This window comes from Bufo gargarizans, chromosome 3 (assembly GCF_014858855.1).
Source record: "Bufo gargarizans isolate SCDJY-AF-19 chromosome 3, ASM1485885v1, whole genome shotgun sequence".
Lineage (NCBI taxonomy): Eukaryota > Metazoa > Chordata > Amphibia > Anura > Bufonidae > Bufo > Bufo gargarizans.
In genome coordinates, this window is record NC_058082.1 from 257,155,385 (window position 1) to 257,168,193 (window position 12,809).

At 41.9% G+C, this 12,809-nt stretch overlaps 1 protein-coding gene across 3 annotated transcripts in view; it reads right to left on the reverse strand.

Moving 5' to 3' along the window:
• Positions 1-12,809, reverse strand: part of MSI2 (musashi RNA binding protein 2) — a 653,102-nt gene that overhangs the window by 204,393 nt on the left and 435,900 nt on the right. For all 3 annotated transcript variants that reach the window (XM_044285054.1, XM_044285053.1, XM_044285055.1), the window contains exon 8: positions 5,865-5,947. In XM_044285054.1, coding sequence (XP_044140989.1) covers positions 5,865-5,947 — 83 coding nt within the window. The remainder of the gene's footprint in view (positions 1-5,864; positions 5,948-12,809) is intronic.

Here is a 12,809-nt window from a genome sequence, read left to right on the forward strand (position 1 = left end):
TTTATACTCTGTGAACACATACAAGGCCAATATACAATGCATACATAACTACACTGTTTGAAGAAGCAGGGAACGGTGCTTCACAAAGAGTAAAGAGGATATAAGCTAAAATATATCAAAATGGGTGTATATAAAATTCTGTTAATTTACTTCAAATATTACTGTAGCTCTCTCATATTACACAGATTAGACTGAGCTAAAAGAAAACAAAAAAAAAGAAAGGAATGTAAAAGTATACAGCTCCTTGAGCAGATGAGGCCACTGTTGGGTGGGGATTCAAACACAGATCTACTTTTTGCCATAATTTTTGTATAAAGTATTTCTAAAGCCATTTCTGAGAGCAGGCGCCAAGACAGGGGGGTCATGGGCAGACATAAGCAAGTGTTGGCAGTCCAGTTCTCTCTGGTCTCTCAGTAACTAACAGAGAAGCACAGGGAATAGAGATAAAGAAACAGAGCTGCCAGTGGTCAGGGCGGGCAGTACAGGGATCTCTCCCATCATCTATTTATCCCCAGGACTGTGACTGTGACAAAGGGACATCCTCTGCGTCTGGAGGAAAGAAGGTTTGTACACAAACATAGAAGAGGATTCTTTACGGTAAGAGCAGTGAGGCTATGGAACTCTCTGCCTGAGGAGGTGGTGATGGTGAGTACAATAAAGGAATTCAAGAGGGGCCTGGATGTATTTCTGGAGTGTAATAATATTACAGGATATAGCTACTAGAGAGGGGTCGTTGATCCAGGGAGTTATTCGGATTGCCTGATTGGAGTCAGGAAGGAATTTTCTTCCCCTTAAGTGGGGAAAATTGGCTTCTATCTCACTTTTTTTTTTTTTGCCTTCCTCTGGATCAACTTGAAGGATAACAGGCCGAACTAGATGGGCAGATGTCTTTTTTCGGCCTTATAAACTATGTTACATAGGCAGGGATCATTAGTGCACATAAAGGAAGCAAAAAAGTGGGGTAGTAAGATGAGAGGCAGGCTGATAAACATGCTCCTGTATGTTCCACAGAGTCATCTTCAGTGTTCAGTAGCAATGTTCAGTTAGTGTACTGCTAAGAAGACTCTTTATACCTTGTTTTCTGGTTAAAATAAACATCTTTTCCGAATAAAGTATATAAAAAAAATGCTTAAAACCACTGTCCCTATGTAATATAAAAAATACACTGAAATAAAGGTTATACCTTAAGTTACTTTTACAATTACAATAAGTCTGCAAAAATTTGCCAAAGAAAATTGATCAATATCCATATGATCCATTCCAGATCTAAAAGGCTGGAGGAGCTTAGTTTCTCAGATGTTCCAATTCAAGATCCTTCCTATTTCCTAAAAGGTTATGGACACATTTGGGGGCATTTCATTTTCTACTGCATTGTACCTATTTTGGGCTATTTTACAATAGAACTTTATTAAAAGCCTTCAACTGTTTGTCTTCTGCAGCCTTCAGGTTTTCATTGATGCTGCAGAGTGTTTTTTTCACTAGTAATGGGGAGGGGATAACACCAAATGACACACAAAACAAATAGACCGGAGTCTAGGCCTCAAAGCTAAGGGGGAGGGATGGTGACCTCCTAGAAATCCCTAGACCTCTCCCTGACTCCTGCCAGTATGAGTAGACCCTGAAGGTGCAAATACTCATACAGTGGAACCTAGGCCCTGAAGACCCTGGAAGGCCCTAGGAATGGTGGCAGGGAATGAGACTACTGGTTCCTTCCCAGATGAAGGAACCAGCATCTCCTGAGGCCTAGACAACAACACACACAGGCGAACAACAAAATGCAAGACAAAATGCACTTAGCTTAAAGTAGAATGGAGACGCAGGAGATGCAAAGGAACAACACACCAGCTCAACCAACTCCAGCAGGAAATATCAACCGCATGGTAAGCAGTGCGAGTCAGAACTAAATAGGGCCTCAGTAATGACTACAAGCTGCACCTGACAAATGGCAGAGAAAAGTCTAAGGCGTATTGGGAGTAAAATGGCCTGAACAGGCGTCTATGACGCTTGTACAGGCGTTATTGCCACCTCTGGTTCAGACGTTTCAGGTAAGCCAGATGTTTGTGATCAGTAATTACCGTAATGGGATGAATCGCTCCTTCCAACCAATAACACCATTACTCAAAAGCCAACTTAATGGCCAGCAACTCTCTATTACCTAGATCATAATTTTTTTCAGCAGTAGAGAGTTTTTTAGAGAAAAAAGCACATGGGCGCCATTTGCTAGGAGAAGGACCCTGCGACAAGACTGCTCCAACCCCTACCTCGGATGAGTCAACTTCCACAATGAATGGCTGTGACACATCAGGTTGCACCAGTATAGGAGCAGAAGCAAAACATTCCTTCACAGCTGAAAAGGCTTGTAATGCCTCATCAGACCAGACTGAGAAATCCACACCTCTTTTAGTCATATCTGTTAATAGTTTAACAACAGTCAAGTAATTCAAGATAAATTTACGGTAGTAGTTTTGGTTAACCCTAAAAATTGCATGAGCACTTGCAGCTTTTCGGGTTGATCCCAGTCCAACACAGCACAGACTTTTTCCGGATCCATACGAAAACCCGAAAATGAGGCTGGGTAACCCAGGAATTGCACTTCCGGAACCGCAAATACACAATTCTCCATCTTAGCATACAATTTGTTCTCCCTTAGAATCTGTAAGACCTGTCTCACATGATCCTGATGATTCTCCATGTCGGGGGAATAAATTAAAATATCATCCAGATACACCACCACAAACCTGCCTACCAGATGATGAAAGATGTCATTCATGAAATGTTGAAAAACAGCAGGAGCATTAACCCAATAGGCATGACCAAATTCTCAAAATGACCTTCAGGGGTATTAAAGGCTGTCTTCCATTTGTCCCCCTCCTTGATCTTTACCAGATTATATGACCCCTCAAATCCAACTTAGAGAACACTTTGGCACCGACAATCTGATTTAACAAATCTGGGTTCAAAGGAAGGGGATAGTGAACACAGGCAGTAATGCAATTGAGCTCACGGAAGTCCAAACATGGCTTAATGGTTCCGCCCTTTTTCACAAAGAAGAACCCTGCAGCTACTGGTGATATGGATTGTCTAATATGACCTTTAACTAAGCTCTCGGTGATATATTCTCGCATGGCTACTCTTTCGGGTTCAGAAAGATTATACAACCGAGACTTGGACAATCTAGCTCCGGGAATAAGGTTCACTCATACTCCCGATGTGGAGGTAACTCCTGGTCTCTACTTTCAGAGAAAACATCAGAAAAATTTGAAATAAAAAAAGGTACAATTTTAGTGGTTACAACAGAAAGCGACATGTTAAGACAGTTGTCTATGCAAGAATCACTTGAATCAAGAATCTGTCTCGCTTGCCAATCGATGGTAGGGTTATGTTTGGATAACAATGCTAAACCTAGCTCCAGAGGAGCAGGCAGACCCTCCAGCGCAATACTTTTGTGAGAGTGGAGTAGAATCAATCGCACACACCAAAATATTTTTGTCTAATGCGCTTGTTGTGAAACAATGCATACGGACGAATTGGCCATCCATTAGGTTAAACCCTGCCCCACTGTCAATAAATACACCAATTCCCACAGTTTTGGAGTCTAGCGCCACCTTGGCAGGCAGAAGAAATCAGGTACTAACGGTAAATGACAAAAGTACATTCTCAGATTCCCCACCCACACTACCAAGAGTGAGAAGAGGACTAAACAAATTTGTTTTCTTTCTATCTTTTTCACCTTGACGTTTAATATAAGGACAAAATGTCCCCCTTTACCACAGAAAAAGCAGTCTTTTCTTAACCCTAATGTTTTTATCACCAGGTCCAGGAGTGACTTCCCCCAAACTGCATTGGCTCATCATCAGACATGAGCTTAAGTGCCTCCCTACCCAAAGTGTTGGAAGAGGCTGCAGTAATGACTACAAGCTGCACTGACAAGAGGTGTGGTCATTACCAAACAACACTGAAAGGAGAAAACAGAGAGAGAGACTATCAGAAATTTTCACGTGCCGCCAGTCTCTCCGATCTTCTCACCTCTGTCATGGGAGGGACTGACGTAGTTTTGTCCCCTTCTCAATAAAATCCATTAGGCCTGTTTCACATTTGTGCTGAACAGTTCCATTGGTTTAAACAGAAACCCGAACAGCAGAAACCCGCAGCTAATGACCGCACCTGGCAATAATGCTGATCGCGGTCATTAAAGCCTTTAGATGTCGTGATCAAGTACGATCACAGCATTTAAAGGGTAAAAAACCCAGGAACTCGCGCTTCCGGGCTTCATAACAGAATCCTCTGCAGCCAATGAGGATGCCAATAATTGATTTCAATACTTTGGGGCTCTCTGAAGATACCCAGGGTATTTAAGATGCAATTCTTATTTTTGCCTACAGGTGGCAGGCCAACATAAGAAATTAGCAATTCTAGTACCAATATGCATATACAATAAACATAATGGTACAGAAAAAAAAAAAATCCAGAGTTTTGTAACCTCAGATAAGAGCTACAAAACCATTAAAAAAAAAAAACTGTTAAATATATGAATAAATAAAAAAATATATATAAACGTTTAAAAGATCTTCCATTTCTGTAGAATAAAAAATAAATACATAAATTAAATATATAAACATCATGGACATCACTGCGCACAAAAATGCCTGTATTATTAAAATATAAAATTATCTTTTCAATACGGTGAATGGCGTAATGTAAAAAAGGGTCAAAATGGGCAATTCACCATTTTTTCATCGCTTCTCTTACCCAAAAAAATTTAATAAAATGTGATCAAGAAGTCATACATACTCCAAAATGGTATCAATACAAACAACCACAGATCGTTCTGCAAAAAATGAGCCCCACACAGCTCAGTAGATATAATTATAAAAATAAAGTTATGAGGGTCAGAATATGGTGATGTAAAAAAAGTTAGAATATATTTTTACACTGTTTAGACATAAAAAAACCTATTCATATGTGGTATCGTTGTAATCGTACTGACCCAGATAATGAAGTGCACAGGTCAGATTTTCTACAAAACCCGTAAAATGGTGAAGGAATTTTTCCCAATTCAATCCAATTTGGAATTTTTTTCCCACTTCCCACTACATTTTATGCCATATTAAATGGTGGCATTAGAAAGTACATCTTGTCCCACAAAAATTAAGACCTTATAGGGATAAGTTAACGGAGAAATAAAAAGTTTTGGCTCAAGGAATATAGGGAAGAAAAATGAAAACGCAAAAAAAATAAACATTTGGTATCCTAAGGGCTGTTTCACACGAGCGAGTCCATTGCGGGAATCACGCTCCGTGTGCGAATGTGATCCTCCGCCCTGGACTTGCAGGAGCGCACGGCATTATCATGATTTATAATGCTATGTGCCTCTGCATGGCCTTTTTTCCCACAGAATCATAGTGACATAAAGCTGTCAGTATGATTCTGTAGAAATAAGGTCAAGCAGAGGCACATAGCATTATAAATCATGATAATGCCGTGCGCTCCTGCAAGTCCAGGGCGGAGGATCACATTCGCACACGGAGCGTGATTCCCGCAAAGGACTCGCTCGTGTGAAACAGCCCTTAGGGTTAAGGACAAGTTAGGAACTCTGTATAAGAAGATATCACGGTAAGCGCTGTTAATACACACCATTTTTCTGTACTATACTGTATTGCAGATGGACAGAAATATGTAGGACAAGGAAGACTCAAGGAACCATCTGGTAAGAACATACAGTTCGATGCTCAAAGCATAGGCACGCCAGCAATCACATTTTGACATTTACATGGGGAGCCATTACACATAAACATACTGTCTGAATATATACAATCACAAGCAAGCAATAAGATCCTTAAGGGTCATCTGGAATGAGAACATACCATTTTGTTGTTTATTTCATGGAAATGAATCTCACAGACTTTCTCCACAATCTCTTCATTTTCAAAGGTTACAAAACCAAAACCTGAAAAAGAAAATTATGATGTTTACCATGTGAAAACTAAAAAAAAAAAAATCCTGCGTCTTTTGATGTATATTCATTCAGAGGAAATTACCACACAAAGTAATGTAACATAAAGAGACTCCTAGTCAGTTAAGAATAAAAGCAAGAGAAAACAAGGCATGCTCCAAATGTATGAGATCAAATAATTCCTGTGACATTACCTTTGTTTACTAGCCGCTAACTGAAGACCGTAATAGGACTGCACTCGTAAAGGTTTTTATTTGTTGTTTTACTCAAAATAACACCAAACTATAGTAATAACCATACACCATAGAAAATGTATAACTATAATGAAATACACAGAGAAGCAGAATACCGTTTTATGTACTGTTCTAATATAGACGTTTTGAACCTTCACTTGCTTCACCTTCATTTCTGATGAAAGTGTGGAAGCAAAGGATTTTAAATTGTAGTCCAGCATGAGTGTTTATTGCTATAGGAAGAGGAGGGTAGGTCATCAATACCAGATTGTCAAGGGTCCAACTCCTGGAGCCCTTGCTGGTCAGCTGAGGAGAGACCTGAAGAGGTCGCAGCGCTCACCGGATCCTAAGTCAGTGACGTTACGTTCATTGGACACATGGCTTATGTGTAGCTGAGTCCCGTTGGATTGAATGGGGCTGAGCTGCAATACCAAGCACTTGTCACCAGCACATTCCTACGTACGTGAGGACGAGAGGATCAGACTTTGTTTGTTTGTCAGTTTGAATGAGAGAAAAAGTGTGTGCGAGAGAATGTGAGTGAGAGACGCAAGATCCGTCCAGCGACAAGCATACAATAATAGGCGATTGACTAAGCAGCTCAGCCAGAGCCGGAAGCCTTGTCCTGGACAGAAGTGGTGAACACCTATTAAAGTTGTGCTCAGTCCGGACAGCTGCTTCCCTTGAAATGCCCTATCTAAAAGCAAACTAAAGTACAGTAGTAGACGTATTACAGATTATGTTTTCTTTTATCATTATCAAATACCACAAAATAACTACTATGTGCTGTGTAAGCCCTTATTCGCATGACACTATTTCTCATCTGTGTACTATCTGCACTTTTGCGGATAACACACTGACCAATTACTTTCTATGGGGCCATGTACACAATTTTTGCGGATCTGTAAGACACTGAAGGTATCTGCTGACTGAAATATGGTTGTGTGGATGAAGTCTTACTTTGCAAAACACCACTGCAATATAATCTAGAACTAACCGACATACAACAAATGTAAAGTGCTAATGATAATATTTTTCCCAGTTCAATTATAAAAATACACGTCTTCAGAATTATGTTCATTCGACTGTTACTGACACATTTTTTCTTCTTTTTTTTTAAGCTTTACCTGTTTTGACAGTCAAATTTTATCACAAGGATATAACAGAAATACTTACAGTCAGGCGCAGACTGAAGCATCTTAGGGGGGAAGACGACATCCAGTATGGTAGTTAACTGCAATCCTGGCCATTATATCAGGATGCCAGATGTATGTTATGGCTGACATCCACTTTGGATGACACCAGCACAGTTGCTGAGCCCACACCATAGTACGGTATGCTACATGATGCTATTACTATTACCGTGCAGTGTGGGAAGGGGTCAAAAGTAAGCTGGTCTTCTAACCCTCAGTGATGACACTAGTGTCTGAGCACTTGTTTTCACTGTAGAACTACATGGCAGCCGTTCAAATTACCAACCGTGTACCTAATACAATGGCACACCAGTTCACCAGTCAGGGAATATGGACACCGTTATCTTTATGAGACAACCCTTTTAAAATAATAATACTAATAACATTCTAAGCATTATACTGTATCTAATATCCTTGTAATCAATTATCTCTATAATAAAATAAGAGTTAAATCTGTAGCGTATTAAGAATAATTGCCTCTGTGCTATCAAATTCAAAGCAGCACATCTCAAACACGTAAAGGGTTATAAATTAGAAAGTTGAAACCACCAGGAAAACATCCTCCTCAAACCACCCCCCAGCCATGGAGGAAAAATTTGATGACTTCTCGTTTTTTTTCTTTACTAATGAGGAAAACGTAATGGGATCAAGAAGCACGCCTAACACTACTCAGTGGTCTGCAAATGCCTAAGAGCATTGAAGGCGTTAACGTGTTATTTATAAGGGTCAGGAGACAAGAGGACTTAGATCTTTGCTCTCAAAGGGAAGCAGCCAGTGTGTAATAAGAACGTCTTGGATCACTGCACTTGTCTTTGAACACTGACGCGGTCAACCTTAAGGGTCATTCAGCATCCGGAGATGGTTATTTGTCCCTTTCTTCCTGAATGACTTCCTCTAATACCTCATCAGGACATCCTGAGGCCCCCGAAGACGATATTAAAGTTTGAGACTTGTCACCCTCTCCATAGCTGAATCTGGAAAGGAAGACAGATTTGGCCCAGTAAAAAGCTGTTTGATGCCTTCTGCCTACCCATCAGCCTTGCAGTGTATTTACTCATCCAGGCACTGGATATGCCAGACACAGCCACATGGAAAGGTTTTTGGCAGGCGGCTCCAGCTCTGCGTATCGATTCGCTCCTAAAAATCAACACACTGTCATTTTCCTACCAACTGCTCAATACTTAAACAAATAAGACATGAGGGGGAACAAAAAAGAGTTAGCTTTAGGAAGGCAGCCTGAAGCGCAGTGTAACAGCCAATGGCTGCTGGAAAAATCAAGCGCCCAAATTCATATAGACATGTTGCAGTGTTTTCTACAGCTGCCAATGCTGTATGAAAGTAATGGATCATAGGATGCTGGGCTTATTGAATCTCATATACAACACATACACTGGATAACAACTAAAACGTTATAACCTAAGAAACTTGCCATACTTATTACCATTCAGTAAGATATACAGTTGTTATATGATGTATATAATAGAGTGGGGGGGGGGGGGCACACTGCTAGAACTTACATTTTTCACAATGGAAACTCCATATGTTACCGTGACATACCAGTAAAACCATCTACACACTGTAGTCCATATCAAAATCGTTGTGTGGTCCACTTAGAGACAGAGAGCAAAATAATTTTTTGCCTGGGATTACAGAAGAGACAAAAGGATTTGAAGAAGCCTATATCTAGGGTGAGACTAGCCCTCCAGAGTACCGGAGGATCTTCTGGTGGGCACAAGCTCTGACTAGGGATCGACCGATATTGATTTTTTAGGGCCGATACCGATAATTTGTGAACTTTCAGGCCGATAGCCGATAATTTATACCGATATTCTGGGAATTTTCATTTTTGAAAAAAAAATTAAAATTCCCACAAATCTGCTGAAAATTAATGTGTATTTTTTTTTTGTAAATCTTTCTTTTTCATTTATATTTAATATTTTGGTGTTTTTATTTTTATTACTTTTTATTTTTTTTTTTAACTAACTTTTAGCCCCCTTAAGGACTAGAACCCTTGTCCTATTCACCCTGATAGAGATCTATCAGGGTGAATAGGAGCTCACGCTGTCCCTGCTGCTCTGTGCTTTGTTCACAGAGCAGCATGGAGCTTATCATGGCAGCCAGGGCTTCAATAGCGTCCTGGCTGCCATGGTAACCGATCGGAGCCCCAGCATTACACTGCTGGGGCTCCGATCGGAGGAGCAAGGGAGAGGGGATCCTGTGTGGGGGGCGCACTGCGACTGGGGGGAGGGGGGGGGCGCACTGCGACTGGGGGGAGGGGGGGGCGCACTGCGCCACCAATGCTTAATACTGGGGGGGCTTGGGGGGGGAGGCGCACTGCGCCACCAATGCCTAATATTGGGGGGGAGGGGGGGCGCACTGCGCCACCAATGTCTGATACTGGGGGGCTTGGGGGGGGCGCACTGCGCCACCAATGTCTGATACTGGGGGGCTTGGGGGGGGCGCACTGCGCCACCAATGAAGCTTAATCTCTAATTTATTCATATACAGGAGGCGGGAGCTGCAGGATCACATAGCCGGCTCCCGACCTCTATGAGCTGTAGCTGCGATCCGCGGCACCTGAGGAGTTAACTACCGCAGATCGCAGCTACAGCTCATAGAGGCCCGGAGCCGGCTATGTGATCCTGCAGCTCCCGCCTCCTGTATATGAATTAATGTGAGATTAAGCTTCATTGGTGGAGCAGTGGCCATAGCTCCTCCCCTCCTCCTGTCCCCTGTACTTTCATTGGCTGGAGCGGCAGCAGCAGCACAGGGGGAGGAGACACTGCTCCTTCTCCCCTGTGCTGCTGCTGAGGGAACACGGAGAGCGCTGTCAGCAGCGCGATCTGTGTTCCCAGGACGTTATCGGAATATCGGCAAAATAAATGCCGATACCGATAACGTTCAAAATCCTGAATATCGGCCGATAATATCGGTAAATCCGATAATCGGTCGATCCCTAGCTCTGACAAACATGTACCCTTAAAAAAAAAACCTTACAGTGCTATATACAAAGAGGGTGGGCCCACAGAATAATTTCCTCTGGTTTGGAACAACCTCCCTGACAGGTTTCTTCAAAAACAGTGTAAGGCCTCTGTCACACTACTGTATGGCTATTTCAGTGTTTTGCGGTCCGTTTTTCACGGATCCGTTGTTCCGTTTTTTTTGTTTCCGTTGTTCCGTTCCGTTTTTCCGTATGGCATATACAGTATACAGTAATTACATAGAAAAAATTGGGCTGGGCATAACATTTTCAATAGATGGTTCAGAAAAAACGGAACGGATACAGAAGACATACGGATGCATTTCCGTATATGTTCCTTTTTTTTTTTTGCGGACCCCCTGACTTGAATGGAGCCACGGAACGTGATTTGCGGGCAATAATAGGACATGTTCCATCTTTCAACGGAACAGAAAAACGGAAACGGAATGCATACGGACATTAAGTTTTTTTTGCGGAACCATTGAAATGAATGGTTCCGTATACGGAACGCAAAAAATGGCCCGCAAAACGGAAACAAAAAACGGTAGTGTGAAAGAGGCCTAAAAGTGTACCTAGAAGTACTGATCCTGTTTTGAAGGCAAAGGGTGGTCACACCAAATATAGATATGATGTAGACTTCTTTTGTTCATTTTCTTTGCATTATGTTAATTGATAAAATATAAAACTATTAACATTTCTTTTTTTGAAAGCATTCTCAAGGCCCTATTATCCCAAGCGACAATCGTACAAACATTCGTTCAGAATCAAGCAATAATTTCACCCAGGCTGCCCTCCTGATGTTAGCATCGGAGCATTTCAAGCATTTTGCCAAGCGCTGGATCGCGTAGGGCAAGGGCTCTTTTATTTACAACAACACACTGCCAGGCGGATGCTTCTGCCCAGCAGTGTGTTCGGTGAGGTCACTGGCTCTGATGGGCGGGCCTAAGCGCTGCCCTAGCCATTTTACAGACTAGGGCAGCGCTAAAGCCCGCCAATCAGTGCTGGTGATGTCACCGGGCTCACTGCTGGGTGGAAGTCTCCGCCTGGCAGCCCTATGGAACTCCAGAAAATGCTAAATCGCGCAGGGCAAAGGAGAGCATCGGAGCATGAACTGCTCTAATGCTCAAGTGAGGGAGGCTGCCTGGGTGAAAATGGGGATATGTCCGGGTTCAGATCTGAACCCGGACAACCCCTTTAAGTCAACGATTAACGAGTACACATCAATTTTATTTCGGTCACATCTAATGACAATTGTGATGTCTAATAATACTAAATTCGGTCGCTAACGACTCGCAAACAATTCGGACGTCTATGGTCATCGCTACAAAATCTTGCGGTGTAATCTTTGCAAGATATTTACCAACCCTGCCTACAACTTTTACACTGTACTGTACATAGGTTTAGGACAATACCTTTATTTAAAGAAATTTTAGTCTTGAGCTGAATACTTGTTCTATATACAACTCTAGTGACAAAGTGAATACCCAATATTAGCCGATAAGTTAACTAGACATATGGTCCAAACAGTTCCGTATTTGGATGAATAAAGCCTGAAGCTATAGAGCCCTTTCCTAAATGATAGAATTGCAATTCAATGTATTGGTTTACTAATACTGTTACTACAAGTTAAATGGACAAGGAATACATCCTTCATAAGGTTCATGAGTCCTGTACGTGAGATGAGTCAGGGACAGGACTCATCTCTGGTTAATTTGCATATGTATCAAATCGTTTTTTTTACACAATAAAAGCACACAGAGCTATGGGGACTGGGTATTGCAGATGTGCTAGCTGCCATCTAGCAACCCATGTCCTCAGCTCTATACACAAAATCCAGGCGACAGGTTCCCTTTAAGTACTTCTAACACGAATAGTCAAAAAGAATGAAAATCAATTACTGACTGCTTCTTGCATTCTCTATAGTTTATTGACAATAGAGGGGTGTGGAGTATTGCTGGTCCACTGTTTTCGATACCTCCTAGCGCAATAACACAACCTCAAGTGGTTGGAGACAATTCTTTTTATTTGCATATATGTGACAACGTGTTTTGGAGTAGAATAACACTCCTTTTTCAAGTCTTAGGCTATAAATCCACGTGCATACAGCGTGCCCTTCTGAAGGAAGGAATAGATGGGATGTCCTACTCTTGGCCGTTTCGCATTTCACCGGCAGACGGGCCCCACTGAAATCAATGTAAAAATACAAAACTAAAAATCTCATCCACTTGCACATGTGGCTTGCTCCTCACTGCAGGCTTTAGGACTTGACTATCCAAGTGTGGTGACATCTCATGATGCGACGTCATCACGCTGGAAAGCACAGGTCCTACTGCCTCTAGTGAGGAGCGAGTGTTTCATCATGTGCAAGTAGATGAGACGAGTAGTCTTTTTCATGGATCTGTCAATATTACTAAGGATAGAGGGGTAGGGGGGCATTATATATAATGGGGGCA